The following is a 20,345-nucleotide window of genomic DNA, read 5'->3' on the forward strand; positions in this document are numbered from 1 at the left end:
TGCCAAGTGAACAAAATTCTTGTGAGCATCCCTTTTGCCACTATTTCATTAAGAATATTAACCTCAAGATCAAGAAGGTGGGAGAACTGAATGCCAAGAAATTTGACTGGATTTTACTTTTGTGCTTCATTTACAGAGGCCAGGATGATCTTTCCACAGTGCAGGTGATTATTTGCACCAACCCTGTGCAATGACTGTCCTTTACGTAGTTGTGATGAGGCGTTTGGAAGCCAAGGAGGAGTTTTCAGAGCATTTCCAGCCCCTTCTGCGTGACTCTGCAGTTGCCTGCCAAGATGCCCTAAGACTCAAAGAAGTCAGGCTCCCTGCTCACCTCTTGTGGAAGAAGGAGGACCTGCAACCCCAATTTCTGATCCATGAATGCTTCCCTTTCCAACAAATCCTATTTTCCAATGATGAGAGGAAAATATTTCCCTCAGACAATCTCCCACCAACTTTACAGCTACAGACCATGCCAAGCCCATCACTAGGGCATGGAGGTATTTGCAGGTGTTTGATCTCTGACCTCTCCTCTTGGAGTGGGAAGACTTGCACCAAAGTAAACAGTCCTCACCTCCATGTCGGTCCTGGGGAAAAAAGTCCAGCGTTGACAATCCTGGTGCGATTGTTTCATATCACAAGCTTGGCTGGACAGGTAGAAGCTGCCAGAGCAGGGAAGCACCCAGCATAGCTCGGGCAGGTGGGCTTTTGTTGGCCATGCAGGAATGCAGATTCCCCCCCAAGCAGGGAAGAAAGAGTTTGGTTGCATTTGAAATAAGATTCATGCAAAAATTTGCATAATAACATGTAAAAAAATGTGATGTGAAACTAAATATAGTGCAGTGCTATTTTACCAACCTCTGGTTAATCAAAGTTAACTGCATTATAATGTAACATGTGTTGTCTCACTGCATATCAAATTTCCATTCTTCCAAATCATCGGCATGTTTCTGAAAGGCGGCTCTACAAAGAAGTACAGCGGAAAACAAAATCCCAACCATACTATACCTCAAATCGCCAGGAAACTTGCTTTTATACCAATAAAAAAGTTTTAGTTCTTTGTTTTAAGTCTCACTACGTCTTTTGAAGCAAACCTGGGTGGAAGGGCTAGCAGGAGGAAACACCCATTTCCAGCGGTCTGGAAAAAGTCAGATTTCTCTGTCATGTTGGGAACAGACATATAAATATTTATTTGAATCAAACCTCACAATTTTCTGAAGAAAACAAGCAAGCAAGCAAGCAAGCTAGTTTTCAGGTAAAGCCTTTTAGCCTGCTCTGTTTGATCTGCAATGTCTTCTGTCTCTCAGAGGAGTGTTGTCGCTATGTGAATATTAGCCAAGACTGGTCCTGCAGGAAAGTCAGGAAAGAAAGGTGCACCAATCTTATCTTTGATTTTTGTTTCTTTCTCTTTTTTAAAAGAAATTTGTCCTCTATATCTCAAATCTTCCCATTTTGTCCTCCCACAACTTCTGTTATGAACTGTGATCTCTGTCCTACCAAGTTCTTGCTATGGCTCCAGGGCGGTATCGTACATACTTCTATTTCATCTTGATTTAAAAAGCAGAGATTATATTGCAAATTAGACACCAGGCTGTTTCCCCATGCGAGCCTCAGTGCCCGGTGAATCCCAAACTCTTGTTAATATTCATACCGGCGCTAAGGGCGGTGTTGGAGGCTCCAATGTGCTCCGTTGCGTTAGGTCCCATACAAACACGTGTGGGAATCACGCGGGTCCCTGCGTGCCAAGCAAAACTCTCCCCTTTTTGAGCCGACAGTTGATCGATCAGCCGGGGTTTTAGCCATGAGGACCGCCGGCGTTCGGCACGTTCCTGGAAACACCCCGCTCTCCCCGTTCAAAGCCCCTGTGGGTTGAACTCCTCCACGGCTGCTGTTAATAGGTTAATGAGACCCTCGTCTGGTGGAGTTAGAGTGCCTGGCTTTCTAAGATAAAACTATCCAGCGACATTAGGAGGTTGGGCCTCTTTATGACTGAACACCATTCATCCTGAGTACACAAGAGCTCGCAAATTTAATAAGCAGAATCCATTTCAGCCCCGTGGCCTGCCATGGCAACAGGAGAGAGGGGCTCCAGCCTCCGCTGCTCAGGCATCATTATCTCCAGGGCCATCTGCTCCAGAGAAGCACAATCCCAAACTCATTTAAATAGAGCCAGCCTGAAATATGTGACGATTTTTCCCAGTCTCCCCCTCCCTGCCGGCTCCCCCCCTTCCCCGCACGCGGCTACACCTCCGCGCACAAGCGGGAGGGGATGTAATATTCAAAGGGTGAGGAGAGGGTATGGGAGATAAGATTATAGTGATAATGAACTGAGGGAAGGCGAACGGGGGAGGGAGGAACTTTCCTCCTTTGGCTGCTGTTCCTTGAGAAAGCAAGAGGTTGCAATAAATTATAAATGTATTTTTCAAATCATCTTCTTGGAAGAAATATTTCATAAACAATGATTCATCACCCTCCCCAGAACTCAGCCTCTCTAGAACAATTAAGCGGTGAAGAAAACTAACCCAACTAATTCATTTCTTTCCCTGTTTTCTGACTGACGGTGCACTGTCCTCGTCATAAATAGATACAATAAATTGCTGTGTCCCTAAACATGTTCACCCCTCGTAACTGGGGACATTTTGGAAAGCAAATGGGAGGGGTTAGGGGGAAGAGGGTTCAGTCCTTGCCCTGTGGGCTCAGACGATTTGCACCCATGCACGTGCTGCTCGTGTTTAGGGGCTCCCAAGCCAGGGTTTGGGATGGAGACCCATGACAGCTCGTCGAGCAGCTTCAAGTGCATCCCCAAATGGGACAGGAGGGGACATGGGCTTTGACAGAGGGACATAAACAAGAGCACGAGAAGTTGCACCGTGCCTCTGTTTCTGGACAAAGTAATTTTTAGTGCACTTGTTTTGTTTCGGATATAACTCACTGCTTGCAGGCGCGGTGGCTGCAGGAGCTGTAAGGAGCAGTGTGAGCCAAAGCGGGTGGAATGGAGGATGCCGGCTGGTGGTTTTACAAGTCATTGCCCTAACAGAGCGTAAAGTTTGAGGAGCACTTCAGGCTGAAGCTGGGAGGAGATGGCCAAGAGCAAGCCCCAGGGAGACATTCCGGTTGGCACCCAGGCTGGGAAGGGTGTTTCTCTGCCCACCCCCTCCACCACAGCTCTGCACGGTGGGAGAGATGTTGCGGCGGGACAGGAGAGAAGTTACTGCAGGAATTTCTGAAAGATGCCATTTCTCATTTGTTTTCTGTCAGACATCTGACCTCTGCTCACTGGGTCAAAGGAGTAAATCCGTCACGGGCTGAAAGATGGGTTTCCTCTGCTGAGTGGAGGCAGCGCCTGTCCGCTGAGCATCCCTGTCCCTCCTGAGAGTCTGTAAATGGGTCTGGAAACATTTGCCCTGTTCTCATGTTTCCAGGTCTGCAGCACGCATACACCACACAGCATGATGTGTCCGTGCACAGAGGTGTCGAGGCTGTGGATGGGATGGGGAGCCACGGCCCCCTTAGCTTTCAGGGCAGGTGTGCAGTGAGGTATGACTTTGCCAGCTCCCCGTTCACGCATACGCAGTGCCGGCGTCTCTTTCACCCGAAGCTCCCACCTGCCAGGTTTCCCAGCTCCACTCCATGGCACGTGGAGTTCGTGTGGATTATACGGAGTGAGACTGCAGTACGTCAGTGAGATCAAATGAAAGTGTAGAAATGCATCTGGGAATGGTGAAATGAAATCATATATATTCATTACATTTATTTAGTGATGTTAAGCCTCCCAGTGCCCATAACACCCTGTATACGCCGTCATCATTCACCTACAGCGGAGGCAGCCACCGCTGGGAGAGAGAGTGGCGGAGGGCCAGAAAGCCAGTGCAGCATCGCCGAGGCGGGGACGCGACGAATGCCTGCAAAGACAGACATCTCTGCCCTGGCCCCAGGGAGAGTTGAAGGAGGCAAAATGGAATTATACATCTTGGAAACTGGAGATTTTCCACCATCGACTGAGTCCTGGGCTATTTCAGTGTCCGCTTCTGTGGATTTTTGCAAGAGCAGTGCTTGCTCAGATGAGGAAATTGTGGTTACTGTTGGTGCCCATCCCTGGGCAATGCAACCACACACGCGCAAGACATCTTGGGTGACCAAGGTGCTCAGTGTCCCCTCCGGGAGGCTGAAACCGCTTTGGTCACATCCCTTACTTCACACAGATATAATCTTTAAGTGTTCACTAACTCAAGTTGTCAAGTCATTGATTAGGAATGCAGACTCAGCAAACCCTGGGTGATAAATAGCGTATGACATATTACCTTATATTGAAAGCCTCTATTGCTTGGAAATCTTTTTAGGTTGATAAATTGGAGGATCTACCACAAAATCCATAATAATGTGTTTTTCTCTGTAGCTCAGTTAGAAATGATAAGGTACCAAGTGTTATCGGAGAGGAATAAGCTTCAAAGTATTTGCAGAAGTATTTTAATTTATTAAATCTGCAGAATAGCTGAAAAATTCATAAGAACGGTTTCGCTGCAAGTTCCTCAGCTTTTTCTTTTCCTGGACTGGCTAACGCCACATGAAGACCTGAACCTAACCAGGCCTTTGAATTCTCATCCTAGACAAAGTTTTGGCCAACAAACAAACATGCCTTATGAAGACACAAGTTCAGCTCCTGTTTTCTTATTTAGAAGAAAAATTATTTCCTCTAAAGAAATTTCAGATCTTTGTATCTACCCATGTAAATCCTTGTCAGAAATGTCCCAGGAACTTATATGCACAGTAACATGCAGCATCCACTCCAGATGAAAAGATAACTAGATGTCTTCACAGACAGACTGATGCCGCAAACTCCATCTGATCCTCTGTGAAAACTCAGCCTGGAGTTTCACGGACCATCTTTCACCAGCCAGCCTAGACTCTTGCCTTAAGCACATGCATTCAATTATTTAGCAAGGAAAATGGGCTCCTGTAACTAATAAAATATCTGATTTAGCGTCTTAATCCCATTCTAACATCTTTAAACCAGTGCCAACACAGGTGAGACCTCTGGGAGAGGAAAGCTAAATATTGCTCTCTGCCTCGTCGCTTGCTTTCAAATGTACATTTCACTCCATCTCTGTTCTTCAGAATTGATGTTGCAAGGATGGTGGCAGAGAGCTGTTCTAGGAAAGCACGGCAAATGCCCAGCTCCAGCAGAAACCAGCCTACCACCGTGCAGATCTGCTGTAACACGAGTAATTCATCCCGGATGGCAAAGGCTGGACTTGTTTTTTTGAAATGCTCAGCTGTTAGCAGCACGAGAAAACCAACCCATGGGTCAAAGCTCTCGGAGCAAATCTTTCTGCTTTATTTTTCAGGTTTTAAGAGATAAAGCCCAGCAGGTGGGAAGGAAGAGATTGAACAGAGCAGTTTTTCATTCTTCCATAAGCAAATTCTTTGTCGCAATCTCTTCGGCTCCTGGTGTGGTGGCCTAACGTAACTAGACAGCACAGACCAAAATCTTTCCTGCATAATTGTGTGCTTCACTGGACTGACACCGGGAATGTATTTAGCTTACCCGAGGCTCAGCTGGAGATGGGGTGGCTTTCGAAGAGCTTATGCTCTGTCCCAGTGCATCACCCCTCATTGATTGATCACCTTTTCTGCAGACTCTGACAAGAGGTATGAAATTACCATTAAAGATGCCCCTCAGAAAGGCTCCACGTCATTTTCTGATCAGATTTACACTGTACTGGGAGGAGTGAAGCAACTAGCATCTCCCTTTGCACCCCATCGTCTAATTCCGCAGCTGATGGAGCTGGCTGGGGCTAAAGGGATGGCACGGAGGAAAACCTGGGCTGTGAACAAGGTCTGGGCAAGTCCAGGAAATCAGCAGATACCAATGATTTGGCTATAGTCCAATACAACTCAGCTCTCAATTTTGATCACATTAGCAAGAGTTAAAAAAAAAAGCTGGAAAATTGGACATTTTCTGACAAAAAAACCCCCAACAAACCAACATTTGGATTGCTTGTAGTGAATAAACATTGGGTTAAAAGTCCAGGAAAATTTGGGGCAGGCTATAGTTATAAATGTACCTAACATCTTTCCTGGTATCTATTTCACATGCAGCCTCATTTTCTTGCATATTTTCTATTTTTATTTCCTTTAATGGGTTTCAGCCGTGATATTTTTAAGAGCGCTTTTCCATGCGTAGCAGCTGCCATTGCCATGCTGTCAGCCCGGTTGCCATGGCTGATACGCAGGGCTCGTGCCAGAATTTTGTTGGTCAACAAGCCGCTGTCAGCACTGTTGGGCATCGTGTTTCCATAGCTATCCATGGCGAGGGATATCTTCAGGCGTTGTGATGCTGAATCTCCTTTTTAAAGGACTCAGCCTAAATGCACTCACAGGTCTGCAGTCTTTAATGTGACTGTTTAGCACCCTAACAGCTGAACTCTCTCCAAATTAGCCGGAAAAGCAAGCGCGACGATTTTTAACGCAGCGCCGGTAGAGCAGCTCGTCTGTGCTAATCAAAAGGGAGCGATCAGCTTGAAAATGTCCCCTCTTAATTTAATTCATGGACTTCAAAAATAAGTTTCTTCAGATGCAGGTGCCTTGAGAACATCCGTCTTTAAATCATTTGAAGTAGTGAATTCCTCTCACCGGACTTAATTAGGGACAGGTATTAAAACAAATCGAGGAAGAAGATCTTAGAAGAAAAGTGGTTTTATTAGAAAAGGACTGTAGGGCTTTTTAATTAATGCCAGAACAGCTGTCCTTAAACTGTTTCTCTCTTATGAGTGGATTATCCCAGCGAAGGCTAAGAGGCCATGGAAAACAAGGAACAAGTTCTGTTCAGAGCTTCTGGTCCCCGTCTGCAACACTGTCATCAGAAACTGCAGAGCATTTGTCTGGTCTTCCCTTGGATTGCAGCATATTTCTGTTTTCTTACAATATAGACTCATCCCAGTTTGTTTCTAAGTCAATTGCTTTTTTGTTCATGTTGCATATTCCCTAAACAGTCATATTAGTGGTGACAGCATGTCATTTTGATGGTGTTATGACAGTATGACGCCAAACTAGTATTAACATAACATTTCTTTTTAAATCTTGTCTGAAAACATATTGTTCTCCCTTGCCAGCGCTTCTCTGTTTCTCACCCTTTACCATGGGTTCTGGGTTGCCTTTTTTTGGTTTAACTCAGTTGTTGCAAGCGGGCTGATATGCAGCATATACGAAGGCATTTTGTTGATCAATCAGGTGATGACAGAAGGGAGAGGAGAATGAACCCGTTTGCCCAAGGCTGTCCAGAAGCATTTACTGGGGGAAAGCCCCAAGCGCACATTTCCCTGGCTAACATCTTTTCTGTCATGCCTCACCTTGCTCAGATTTATCAAGTTTAGATTTATGAAGTTTAGGTTTCAAGATCTCCAGTGCTACCACAGAATTATTTGTATTTCTTCTACGTTTCCTTCTACAACCTCAATTAAAAGGTGGACTCTGATGTCCCCTAAATGGTGAAGTCAGTCTTAAATTCAGAAAGCTCACGAAGAGGGGAGAGCTGTAACTTGGGGGACAAGGACCTCTCTGTGTGCACGAGGGGGATGAGCAGATGCTCTTACTTGTTTGAACGCCCTGCTTTTCTGATGTGAGGTCTGCGGGATGCTGTCTCAGAGACTGAGCTAGTTTGGCTGGGAAATCAAAATTGCTAAATAACAGACATTTTTTAGAAGGGAAGTAAAATAGCGCTTGTTTCTCAAGGAAGAGATTTTTATGTTAAAAGTAATAGAAGAGCAGAAATCACCTCCAGTCCCTGTGACACGCAGGCAGCGAGAGGCACACTCCTGGGCAAACACCTGCATCTGAGGGAGCCCAAATTGCCAAGGAGGAGATGCAGTCATCAAAACAGAGAAAAATACAAATGGCCTTTCCTATGTTACCCCTGCTCGAGGCAGAAACCTGGCTGGCAGACACCAGTCGACCCAAGGCCCCATTGAGCAAAGTGCTTTTCCCTTGCTGGTCGAGAGGACCGGGAGAAGGTGACACCGAGAGCTGCAGCTCTGCACCGGGGGGCTGCCAGGGAGCCCCGAGGCTGGAGGCATCGCTCAGTCTCTGCGTGCAACCTAGCTGGCAAAACCTGGAGGCATCTTTGCCCGACCCCTCTCACCTCCCTAGGGGGCAAAATATGCTCTGGTCCAGATTGGCTTAGTGCGTTGCTGGCTGCAGGGTTTTCCTGGCTCTCAGCCCGTTAGTGATGAGGGGAGAATGGGAGGGGGTCCTGCGATACGATGCACAGTAAAGCTCCGCGACAGCCCGCTGATGGGGCTGAAACACCCACTTTCCTCTCCAGCAGCCTGTGGCTGAGCACAGACCCCATCCCCGTTGCCCTGGACATCTGCACCCCACAGCTCCCCCTGCCCCTTGCCCCCAGCTGCTTCCCCACAGCAAACCTTTGCTCAGTTGGGTTTGGTTTTTTTTTTTTTTTTGCTTGTTTGCTTTTCTATCCCTCCTTCTGCTCCCTGACCTGACAAGTGCTCCTTTTAGCAGAGTATTAATTATCATCGCAGTGCTGGGACTAGTAATTATCCCTCCCTTGTGCTTTATGGGCTTCCCAGCACGGCTCGCAACGAGGACAGGGTGAAATGGCTCAGCTGGCGAGGGGCTCGTGGTGTGTGTCTTGGAGCTGTGGTAATTGTCCTGTGCCAGAGAGGAGGGAATGAGGGGAAGAAGGAGGAAAAGGAGAAAATAGTCTCTTTGGAGTCAACAGTGACTCGGAGAACTTGGCTTGTAGCCTTTAATCAGGGTGTTTTCTTCCCAGTGACTCCCAGAGTTTGTAACGGAGAAGAAAAATAGGAGCAACTGGGGCTATCCACCAGGAGATGGAGAAGCTCAGGAGGGCTGAGAGGACAATAACGATGTTTGCCAGTGCTGAGAAACTCCCTTGCAACACGAAGCATGAGAAAAAATCCTGATAGAGACCTACACAGAGGTCATAGGGAGAAGATTGCAGGGATGTGGGTACACCTGTGTGTTCCTCTGTGGGTATTTGTGTGGGGCAACTGCAGCAGGCTTTGCATTTGATGGGGGATCGCTCACGTTTCCTCGCAGGGCTCGCGTGGGCTGGCCAGGCACAACTGGGCACAGCAGCATTCATTTAGTAATCTCACTGATATTAACTGCCATGTTAGTGCCGAGTTTATGGGGTTTGTCAAAAAGAATTCATACTCATTTAGTGCATTGCATTTCACCCAGCATTTTAAATTAAAAATTCTGTGTTTAAGTCTGCCCTCTCATGCCAAATTGCATGGTGACCAGCCAGCCAAGGATGCTTCTCCGAGATGTTCATCAGCCCAGTGCTGCCCTGGCTGGTGTGACCTGCCTTGGGAGGCAATTGCTGTGGCGAGCCCAGCAAGGAGGCACGGCACGGGACGGCAGAGCTGGAGAGCATTGAGGTGAGAGCTCAGGTGCCTTCCAAGGCACAGTGCTACTGCCAGAAACGCAACAGCTCTCTGTCATGAACAGGGTAAAAAAAACCCAAACAAACAAAACCCCAAACACAAAAAACAACCAAAAAACCCCAAACCTCCAAACCAAAATACCTACTCTCTGGCCAAAACTGTGAATTTTTCTTCAGCAAAATGACAACACCCTACTTGTGAAAATTGCCTTTCATTATAGCAGCAAGGGGAAAGGGAGGTAAAAATGAAATAAGCTGTGCTTTTCTTCCCTTTATGTCCTTTTTGCAAACCTGTAAGCATTTTTTCTGTCTTTTGTCCTCCCAGTTTCCTCTAGCAGTGAGAAGTTTTATTTCAATTTATTGTGTCTTTGTCTAGGAATTTAGGGATCTCAAGCAAATCACAGCCCCAGTCTGGCAAGCACTGCAAATAGACGTAGTAAGAGGTAGGGTGTGCTCTGAGCACCTTTTACTCGAAATAGAGAAGCCAAGTGTCAGAGGGAAAATGGATAAAGACACTTTCCCATGGCCACTGTCAAAAAATCAGTGGCAGGAGTAGAAACAAAATCTAGATCTCCCACCTCTAGGTTCTTGTGAAAAACTCTCCACTTGGGGATTCTTTTTCTGGTATCAAGGAGTAATTGTAGGAATGGAGCCGGGATGCTGAAGCCCTAAGCTGGAAAGCAGCATCCTGCCCTTGCTGCTGCTCTGCCCCATGCCCAATGTTGGGACAAATTGCGCGTGTAAGACCCGAGGCTGTGCGGGTGTGCACCGACCCACTCGCTGGCTGCTGATGGACATTCCCACATGCAGCATCTTGGAAGTTGTGGGATTGAACTCTGCAGCTTTTCCCTGTGCAGAGTGCAGGAGGTGCTTGACTTTGGTAGGCCAGTGTGGGTAAGCCTTGGAGGTCACTTGTTCCACAGAAACGCACTGTGCAAGTAAATCCTCCCAGTCCAGGCTGAAAACCCTATCCCTGGAGAATTAGGCAGAGCTCATTTACCCATCATTAATGGGAGCAGGTAAAAATATACCCACTAAGGCGGTGATCATCCCTGTAAATACAGTTGTGCTGAGAAACTTAATCCTCAAACATATGAGCATTGCATCTCTGCCTTTGCAGCAAGGCAACTTTGAGCATCTTCTTCTGATACAGTGGAGCCAGCTGGGTTTTCGGACTCTGGGCTAAGGAAGATGATACTTTGCTCTTAGCTCTGCCAGCGACTCTCTATGTAACCTTGGTCAAATCACTTGCCACCCTGAAGAGGGTGGAAGAAGATTCAGTGCAGCAGCTACTGAGGGTGGGCAGCCCCAGCTTTCCATGCGCTCGGAGGAGACGAGCAGCTGCAGCACCAAACTGAGCTGCTGAGAGTGTGAGCACGGCTTCAGCCTCCTCCCGCTGCTGGTTTGGGGCAGCCCTGGATAACGGGCAGTCTGCACTGACTGTCACTTTTTGGCTGCTCCCTCTCTGGCTCAGCAAAGACGGTCCAAATACAGTCCTGAATCACCATGTGCCTCAGTTTCCCCATCTGTTAAATGAGGCTGATCATCGCTTTCAGTTTTGGGTTGTCAGCATTGCAGTGCCATGCAGAGCCTTAGAGAAAAGGGCTTCCTCTCGATGAGGGGGATTGATACCCTGCAGCTGAGCAGCTCCCTTTGTCAGGCATTCCCCATCCATGGTGGCTCTGCTGATTTTGGGCACGTGCACATCCCTCCCGCACACCAGATAACAAACTGGCTCAGAAACTGCATCCATCCTCCATCTCGTCTGAAGGCAGATTGCTCACGGGCGGAGGAAATCTCCTGGAGAGTGAACCTTGTCAGCAAAAATGCAAATATTTGGAGACAAAGTGTTCATTACAGCAGAACTTGATTTCAGGGTCAACCCTTTTTGCAGCAAATTGTTAGCCAGCTAAAATGTTTATTGTCACCACACTCTGGCAGTTTTGACAGTACCTATCAAGTTGAGCTTGACAATATCTGCATACTGCTTCTCCAGCTTTCCCTCGCGCAGCAATGAGAGAGGTGCTGGAGGAAGAGATTTAAGACAGAAGCGAACGGTCAACAGATAATTGGAACTATCCCCTTCTTTGTGAAAAAGCCAGGGCTGCTGTGTACCGGGGGAGCTGTTTAAGGGGAGGAAAGCATAACACAGGCTGTTGGTGATACGGTGGTGGGGTGCACAGTGAAACATCCTGGTGGATTTTTTTTTTTTTTTTTTCTTTTCGGATATAAAATTGCACACATGGAACAAACTCTCCCTGGTCTGGCAGTGCATCAGCAGAAATCACAGCCTACAAAAGGAGAGTATTTCCTTTGGTCTTTTTCTATGCGAGCCGCGCGACTTCCCAGGACCCACAGCAGGGAACCATCCAGATATCAGTGGAGTTTCTGTGATTTTTCTGCATTCTCATTTGTTCTCTTCAGCTCTGGGGTTGAATCTGCTCCCCTTAACGCCTGCACAGGACTAAGGCCAGTGGCACCTGGGAAGAGGATGACACCACTGGCAAGCCCAGAGCCCAAAGGGATAAGCTCCCACGTCTTTGCACTGTGCTCTGAGACCACAGGATGGAGGGAGCCAGGGCCAGCTCTGCCTCGCCAGTGAAGGTGGGAAGAGGGGAGGCAGCAGCAGAATCTGGGGAAAAACAAGAACCAGGGCGAGATGCTGATGAAAACACCAAGAAGGAGTTGACAAGGCAGCTGCAGCCACAAGGCCTGCTAATAACATTTTGGGGCTCCCTCTGCTAGACAAAAGAGAGCAGCTTCCAGCTCAAGGATGGACTAATTTTACTCTGCTTTTCACTCCTCCATGTCTTTACCTTTTCCCCCAGATAATGCACAGGGAAGGTGGGCCAGTCTGGAGTCACTGTGAATGGGTTTAATTTCCTTCCTTGCTGGAGCTGAGTGAAGGCTGTTTCACCTCAACAGGCTGCTCCCAACACCCCTTAATTTGAGATCTCCTGCATGCAGGAAGCAATGGAGTAGAGTGACCTTGCTGAATCCTGGCTGCTGCAGCTGCAGGAGAACAGGGGAGGAAAAGAAAAGAGGGGAGGAGGAAGAGGCACTTTGCTGTCTCCCATTAAAGCCCCAAGAGGCTGAAGATGAGAGAGTAAAAGTTTCAAATTGCCAGAACGTAATTCTGAAAGTCATTTTCCAAGCGCAGAGCTCTCCGCAATGTCACCTCTCATCTTCCAAGGTGGGGATTGAAGGGACAATAAAGCATAGAATATTCTGCAAAGACAGAGCTGCTAATTCAAAGATGGAAGAGGTGCCAGTCCCCAAACAGGCTGTCTCACACCCCCTTCTGCTGGGAGATCTGTGCAGTCAGATGTAGCTGTACAGGGGGCCCAGTTCCAGCTCCTTTCCTGAGCCGTATCCAGTCCAGACGAGTGATGCAGCTGAGCTAAGCATGGCTTATCCAAGTTCTTCTAAAGAGTAAGGATCTCAAAAAAAAAACCACCCACCTATTCAACAGTTACACTTTTAATTTGACTCAAACTCCTGACTTTCAATTCAATCCAATGACGATGATAATGATTATTACTATTATTATTTTCTTAGACCTCCCTGAGACCAGCAGAAGACTGTAATGGATGTGTAGAAGAAAAGGTGCACTTTGGTATTCACACACCCCCTGCCCCAACCCAGCAAAGCTGTTCCTCCCCGCTCCCTCTTCCAGCTCTCTGCCTTCAAAGAAATATGGATTAAGGAGTTAGATGTATTCAACAAAGATTTCAGCCCGGGATTTTCCACCAAAGAATGAATTACCCTCTTGTTTTACATTCTTTGCCAACCTTTTTTCCGACTGCATCCCCCCCTTATGTTTATAAAATAAAAAATTACCCAAATATACAGGCATGCCCTGCTGAGATAAATTGCATTCAACTCTCCTTCAGTTAATATCAGCTTTGTCCCAGGCTCCTTATCAATGGTGCCACCTGTCCCTTCAAGCACAGGCTTTTCCCCTTTCCCTTTTCCAAATTACCCAAGCTGAGGCTTGGGTGGGCTTGCCCTCTCTGCAGATGTGCTTATTTACCCACCCAGGTCAGGGTGCTGAGTTTTCACGTTGACAATCAGGCTTTTTGCCATACAATCCCTCCTCTCTTCCACTTTCAGAAATGGCACTTTCGCCTCTCTGCTGGCCAGGGCTGAACCACAGAAAGAGCTGGCCTTGTTTTTATCTAGGGTAACAAGCAGAGTGTGGTGGGTAACACAACCTAGAGAAGGCACTTTGCCCTCCAAGCCAACAGGGTAACACAGTTCAGTGCTATCATACATATTAATCACAATCCTCATTAGTTTTCTATTATTATTATTATTATTATTATTATTATTATTATTATTATTATTATTATTATTATTTCCTGGTAACTATTTCCCTGCTTTTCCATCTGGGAGGCCAGTGAGAGTGTTCCTCACTGGCCTGTAGCCAGTTTTCTCCAGCTGGGATCAGTTCAGTCCAATGTTGCCATCTGTCCTTTGAGGCAGAGGGACATCCTCTTCCATTTCGGATCTCTCCCAGAAGCAGTTCCCCCTTTTCCTTCCCCGATGCACCCTGGACTTGACCAAGGCATCCAACGAGCAGTGCATGGCCATCATTAGACTCATGCATTTCTAAACAGACTTGGGCATGCAAGAGCACCAGTGACCTGTCCACTGGCTGCCCAGAGCCCTGCCAGCCCATGGACTGCCCGCAGGGCTGTGGGCATGTCCCCCTGCCCAGCCCCGGGGTGAGCTGGGGGGACTGTCACTCTACAAGCAGATACAGTGTCTTTTGGGGTGTCCCAGACATAGTGGAGCTGGATGGGGGCTCGCTCCCTGGGGATGCTTCGTCTGGAGGGAGGGAATGTCTAACCCCCCCGCCTGCTCTCTCCATTGGGATGTGGATGTTGTCACTTCAGCTCTCTCCTAATTAAAGACAGAAGTGAGGCGCTGAGACCCCGACCCCGACGGGGGACGGGTCCCCTTCCCCAGCTTCTCCCCCCTTCCCATCCAGGAGGGCCGGGCCGGGGCGGGGAGGGGGGGGATGACACCAGAGCCATTGTGCGGGGCCCCCGCGGATTGGCCGCCGAGTGCGCTGCAGTGATTTTGCGGCGAGGTCCCATTGGCCGCCGCCGCGCATAAGTTTTTGCTCCGGACGGCAACTTTTCCCAGGGATGATGGAGTAACCCCGCGGCGGCTCCGCTCCCTCCCGCCGCCCGGCTCTTCCCCACCGCCCTGGGCGAAGGCAGCCACCGCTACCCGGCAAGGATGAAGCTCTGCGGGACTTTCCTCGGTTCGTAGCCGTTCGCCGGCGGATGGGGGGGGGTGTGTGAGTGTAGGGGGGTGTTTCTTGAGTATGTTACCCCCCCCCCGCCCTTTCTCCTCTAAAAGCACTCGAGCAGCTTAATTCTGCCTAAGCCACGCCTTGGCAAGGGGGGGGGGGTGGGAATCGCGGAAAACTGCCCTTGTTTTATGTTGTTTTTCCCCTCAATGGCATGGTGGAAAGAGGTTCCCGAGCGTATCTCAGAGCGCGAGTTTTCTGTGCTTGCGTTTAGCAAGCGAGGTCCCTGTCTCTTCCCCGCCCTGCTTTGCTCCGGGCTCAGCTGCGAAGGGCTACAGGTGCGGGGGGGTAGTGCGCGGCCCCCGGTGCTGCTGCTCCGAGGCACCGGCGGGGCTTTGTCCCCTCTGCCGCGGGTTTCACCTAATTACAAAGGACGAGGAGGGAAGGGCGGGGGGGTGAGAAGAAAATCCTGTTTTCTGCCGCTTCTGGTCACAGTTCTGCGAGTGTGTGTGGTGTGTTTGGTTTGCTTTTGCGTTTTTTTTTCTCTTGCATACTGCTGGATATAAGAGGGCGAGGGGATGTTATTAAATAAAAAGTTGGTTCGTGCCTGTTCAGCTGGGTGTGTTTCAGTGTTTGGATTAACCGAGGCACAAAGGAGAAAGTTTTGGGATAATGCGAGGTGCCTTTTGCAAAGGATGGTGATTGCTCCAATTGTTGCTCTTGAGAGAGAAAAGGGCTCTACATTTGGGTTAGACAAAGACATTGCCTCTTCGGGAAGGAACCGCCCAAATCAGAGAGAAGGGGCGCGCCGGAGAGCGAGCAAAGGGTTATTAAAAGTTTTTTTGTGCCTGTGCATGTTGTTCCATCTGCCAGGGGCCTGTAGTGGGCAGGTTTCTTCGCAACCCTTCAGCTGTTCCATATACAATATTAATGCTGGCCATTTCTATTCGGCATACAACAGCACTAATTGTAGTCTGAGGCATTAAGGCAGCCAGCCCATCTGCATAGAAGCTTTCAGAAAGAAACAAGGAAAAAAAAATCTTTTACCCCCAGCTGGTAACCGGAGAAGTTGGTGCCAATTAGAAATGCATAAAGTTTGAGATCTAATTTACTTTAAAACAGACTCAAAGAAGCCAACGAAATGCATCACAGCGTTTTTATGTCTGTATTTACAGAAGCAAAAGCAGTTTTATTTTAAATAATTTCAAACTTGAAACGCTTGGTCTGAAAACATGAGCAGAGTATGATTTAAAAAAACCACAAAACAAATTGCACGGGGGGGCGTGGCGTGAAGGGAATCTACTTTTAAAAATCCTTTCGGCATTCATTTCTGCAGGCGGCAGGCAGGCAGGGACCCTCGGAGCACCCGTCTCAAAAAAAAAAAAAAACCCCAAACAAAAAAAAAAACCGCTCCAAAACCGAACATACGCGAACGTTTATTTTATACCTCTCTGCCGTACGGCAGCTCTTTCAGACCTGGGAACGCACAATAATGATCTCCTCCCTGAAAACAGCTGTAAAGTGACTGTGTAGAGCTCGGGGTGGGGGAAGCCGAAAAATGCTTAAAAGGGTGGGAAATGCTTTAAAAGGGGAAAGGGCGGGGCGGCCGGAGCTGTCCACCGCCGTGGTGCTGACTCGCCGCCGGGCTGGAGCCCACGCGTGGCTTTGCTCTCCCCTGCGGGCTCCTCCAGCGTGCGGGGGCGGGGGCGGCCTGGTGGCCGGCCTGACCCGGAGATCCTCAGGAGAGGAGGGTTTTGGGGGCTGCGAGATGAGAATTCCTGCCGGTTGCTGAAGTTGGTGAGAACTAGAAACTCTGGGTAAGGCACTGCTTGTTTGCAGCGTTTTGAGAGGAGGGGAAGGGGAAGTCTGGGGAGTTTGGGAACAAAGAAAAACCAAACACACTCTCGCAACCCAGAGCTTGGTAGAATGGTGTCAAAACTGTCAGCTGCCTTAGGGCTCCTAGGTGTGTCACGTGTTAATAAATGCAACAACAGCAATAATAAAATTAATCTGTGCTAACAGAGGCACAGGTATGTTTGCATATGTGCGTATTTGTTGTATACGCACAGTGTGTGTGTACACAAATTTATGTGGAAACACACACAAGTAAACACACTTCCCTCCTGCCTTCCAGCCTATCTATTGTGCTTTTGTTTCTCAAGTTTTAGCATTACATCTCTAAATGAAATAGCGGTGGAGAGGACCAGGCAGCATTGTGAGCAGAGAGGAGCTGAGTCCTCCTGTCCCTCCCTTTGATTCTATCGCGGGTGCAGAACAATGGAGATGCAGTGTAGCACCAGGCCTGCTGCCTGCAGATAAGAGTTTAATAGAATTTCTGAATGCCAAAGGTTTAGGATGTAAAATATCCCTGTCTCCGTGGTGTGTCCAAAGGAGATAGAAAATAGCTTTTCAGGAGTACTCTCTGCTGAATACCTCCTTTATGTTAATGGTTTAGGAGCACATGGCTTGCAAGCCATGGAAATGGGCATCGTAAGACTCTCCAAAGCAGCCTCAACAGTTTAAAATTAGTATTTCTGTTGCTCTCGCATCAATAAAATGTCCAAGATGGGAAGTCAAATCACTTTCCTCTGCCATGTGCCCTGTAACAGTCCATGGGTGAGACAGGGTTGCATCCAGCACTCACTCAAACCCATGCTGACAGGCAGGTGTCCAGCAGAGCTAATAATGTGCATGGGCTGAAACCTTGGGCAGCCTGAGAGGCTTTTCCCTTTCCTGCCTGTGCCAGGGTGATGGGGAGCTGGAGAGGGGCAGTTTGGGCTCTGGAGCTGGAGTTTCCCGCAGGAGAGTGCATCCCCAGCAGGATTCAACTTCCCCTGCTGGGCTCTGCCTCTGCTCTTTCAGCTCTCTAAAGGCTCCTGGGGTTTCCGTTCATTTGTGAGCTCCTGCATGTTTTCGGAAGTCTTCATTAAGATGACAGTAAAGTCTTAATAGTCTCGGTGATGTTGGGGATGGCATGAGGGTGCAGGAAAAAGGACCGGGTAGAGAGGTGACACCCCCCTACACGGCCTGTGGGGCTGCAGCATGCCTGTGTTTTCCCCCTGCTATTTCTGAAAAGTTGCAATCCAAGTGCTAATGCTCCTGTCTGGCGGAGGGGGACGTGCTAATGCCCTTCCTGTGGCATGGAGCCGGGGTCTCTCCCCAGAGCCTCCCTCCCTCCAGCTCAGCGAGGGCTTTCTCCTCCCGAGGTGGCCAGATCTCCACCTAACAGAAGCATTTTCAAGGAAAGATGATGCTAGCTCCTGGAAAGTGCGGCTCTTTCTGGGAGGAAATGGAAGAACACGCACTTTTCTCACTTAGAAACAATCCCCAAACTATTTTAGTCACTGACTTCTTTTAGGACTTATCCTTATGTTATTCTCCTTCCTATCACGAAGCCCAAAACGTAACTGCCTGAGTTGCGATACGTCCTTCCTGGGGTGAGGCGATGTCTACTGGGAATATGTTGTGTCATTTTTTTTTTAAGGAGAGGGGAAAAAAAAATATTTATACACCTTTTAACCACTCGCTTTTGAATATGTATATCAGCTAATATGCAATACTTCCAGGTTCATAGAGGCGATAAATTTCCCAGTCTGTTCTTTATGGTGATAGGTCATCTTCCTAACCACCAATAAATATTGTAAAGTACTTTCGCTGGAGCTGTGCTAACCCAGGGCATCTGTCACTCGCTGCTTGCTGCTATTAGGAATTATTGGGCCGTACCACGCGTCGGGATGCGCGGGGGGGGACACGGCACGGCACTTGTCGCGCTCGCCGTCCTTTTGTGTTGCTGCTATCAAAGGAGCCCCGAACCTCGTGCATATTAATTATGAATCAGCTCGGGTAAAATCACTCACCTTCTGCTGGGTCTCGGGAAGGGAGGGGGGTGAGGTGAGAGGGGCTGGTGGGGCTGGGAGAGCCCCAACTCTCTGTACGCTCAAGTCAGCAGCTCCATCTCTCTCTCTCTCTTTTTGATGCTATACTGTAAATTTATTTCACCTCAGAGAGTAAACAGATATATTGCAACCCCAAGGGTTCATGGGTAGTGTATTTACAAAGGGAAGGCGCAGCAAGCCCCCTCTGTGCCATTTCCATTAATGAGAGCGGTCATTAAGTAAATGAGACATTGCCTTTAGCAGGCTTAAGAGTTCACACACTAAGGAGTATCAGATATTTAATTGAAACCAACAACCCGTCTTACACGCGTGTTACTGGTGTAGGGAAGTGGGCTGCCCTCCAAGAACTCTCCCCCCACAACCTCCCCCATGCAAATTTCATGATTGGTTTCCGTGATGTCATTTTGCAAAGGGGCAGACAATAGCTGTGGGGAAAGGTAAGTCAATATTACGTTCTTTCGCTGACAAAGGCAGATAATGCTGGCTTTTTTCTTTTCTTTTTTTTTTCTCTCTCCTTTTTTTTTTTTTTTTCCTGCCTTGGATTGAGACAGAAGGGAAAGGCTTTTGGAGCACACAGTTGATGTAAACAGACGCAGGCGTTTCGCCTTTAGAGCACGAAGGCTGGGTTGTTGTTTTGAAAATTGCACTGGAGAACCGAGGGGATTTTTATGATGATCATCATGCTCCTAGGTCCATCTTGCTTGCTCGTTCTCTCGCTGGCTGCGAGATGCTAGTGGACATGTTATGCTTCTGACTGAAAAGAGGTTGAATAAGACGAGAAAGGAGGAGATTAATTTAAAAAAAAAAAAGCACAACATCGCATTCGGCTGGGAAACTTTCTGAATATTTCTGGAAGAGGATGCTTGCCGGGTTTGTGGACCGCGAGATCGGTGGATGTTTATCCGGAGGGAAGCGTGCGCGGTGTTAGCAGAAGACGCTCCCGGTCACCGAGAGGAGTTTGCGCCGCCGGCGGCCTCCGCGGCCGCGGAGCTCTCGGAGGTGCTGATGGCGGTGCGCGCCCGCGGTGCGGGGGCCGGGGCTCCGCGCGTCCCTCTCCGGGCTGTTATCTCCCCACATCCCCCCAGCCCCCTTACTACAAAAACTCCAGCCTAAGTCCGCAGTTTCGTACTCCTCGGTCTTTAAGGAGCTCCGCGCCCCGGCGGGGGGGCCGCGCTTTGCTCGCCGATGGACGCGTGTGCGGAGGGCTGGCGTTTGCCGGCTCAAGTCGCCTGCCGGGTGCTCGCTCTTGCCGCTGGCAGACTTTTTTCTTTTTTTCTCTTTTTTTTTTTTTTCTTCCCCTCTTCCCCGATATTGACTACTTCAGAGTTCTCTATTTATAGCAGCGAGGAACAAGGGAAGTGTGCCATGTTTGTGGATTCTTCTCTATATATTGGCCACGGCAGAAATCTGCGGGTTCTTATTTTTAGCTGGCTCGGAAGAGGCTTTGCTTGGCTAATCTCTTTATCAATTTTAGCAAAGTTTTTTTTGTTGTTTTGTGGGTAATTTGGGGGGAGGACGAAGGGAAGGGGGCTGGTGCCTTAGGATATGCTTGTGCTGCGATCGACCCCGGCGAGTTAGGCTGAGTTTGGGGCGCAGTTTGCCGGCGGGTAGGACCGACCCTCCCCGGGGAGGTGGCCCCAAAGGGGGACTCAGCACCCCCCGAGGCACCCCCACGCAAAGGGGCAGGTCGTGGGGACCAGCATCCTCGGAGCGGGAGGCCTGGGGGTGTGCGAGCTCCCCCGGAGCCGGGCTGCGGGGACAGGGG

General features: G+C 48.7%; 1 protein-coding gene across 12 annotated transcripts in view; it reads left to right on the plus strand.

The window, feature by feature from the left end:
* The first annotated feature begins 14,597 nt into the window (after positions 1-14,597).
* Positions 14,598-20,345, plus strand: part of MYT1 (myelin transcription factor 1) — a 68,248-nt gene continuing 62,500 nt past the window's right edge. For 7 of the 12 annotated variants that reach the window (XM_054845936.1, XM_054845938.1, XM_054845940.1 and 4 more), the window contains exon 1: positions 14,598-14,696. In XM_054845936.1, coding sequence (XP_054701911.1) covers positions 14,672-14,696 — 25 coding nt within the window. In that variant the 5' untranslated portion in view covers positions 14,598-14,671. Of the gene's footprint in view, positions 14,697-18,884; positions 19,018-19,383; positions 19,580-20,345 lie in introns of those variants that run through there. The other 5 variants (XM_054845941.1, XM_054845946.1, XM_054845943.1 and 2 more) reach the window with 4 other exon arrangements.

The sequence above is a fragment of the Grus americana genome, chromosome 17, assembly GCF_028858705.1.
Source record: "Grus americana isolate bGruAme1 chromosome 17, bGruAme1.mat, whole genome shotgun sequence".
In the NCBI taxonomy this organism is placed as follows: domain Eukaryota; kingdom Metazoa; phylum Chordata; class Aves; order Gruiformes; family Gruidae; genus Grus; species Grus americana.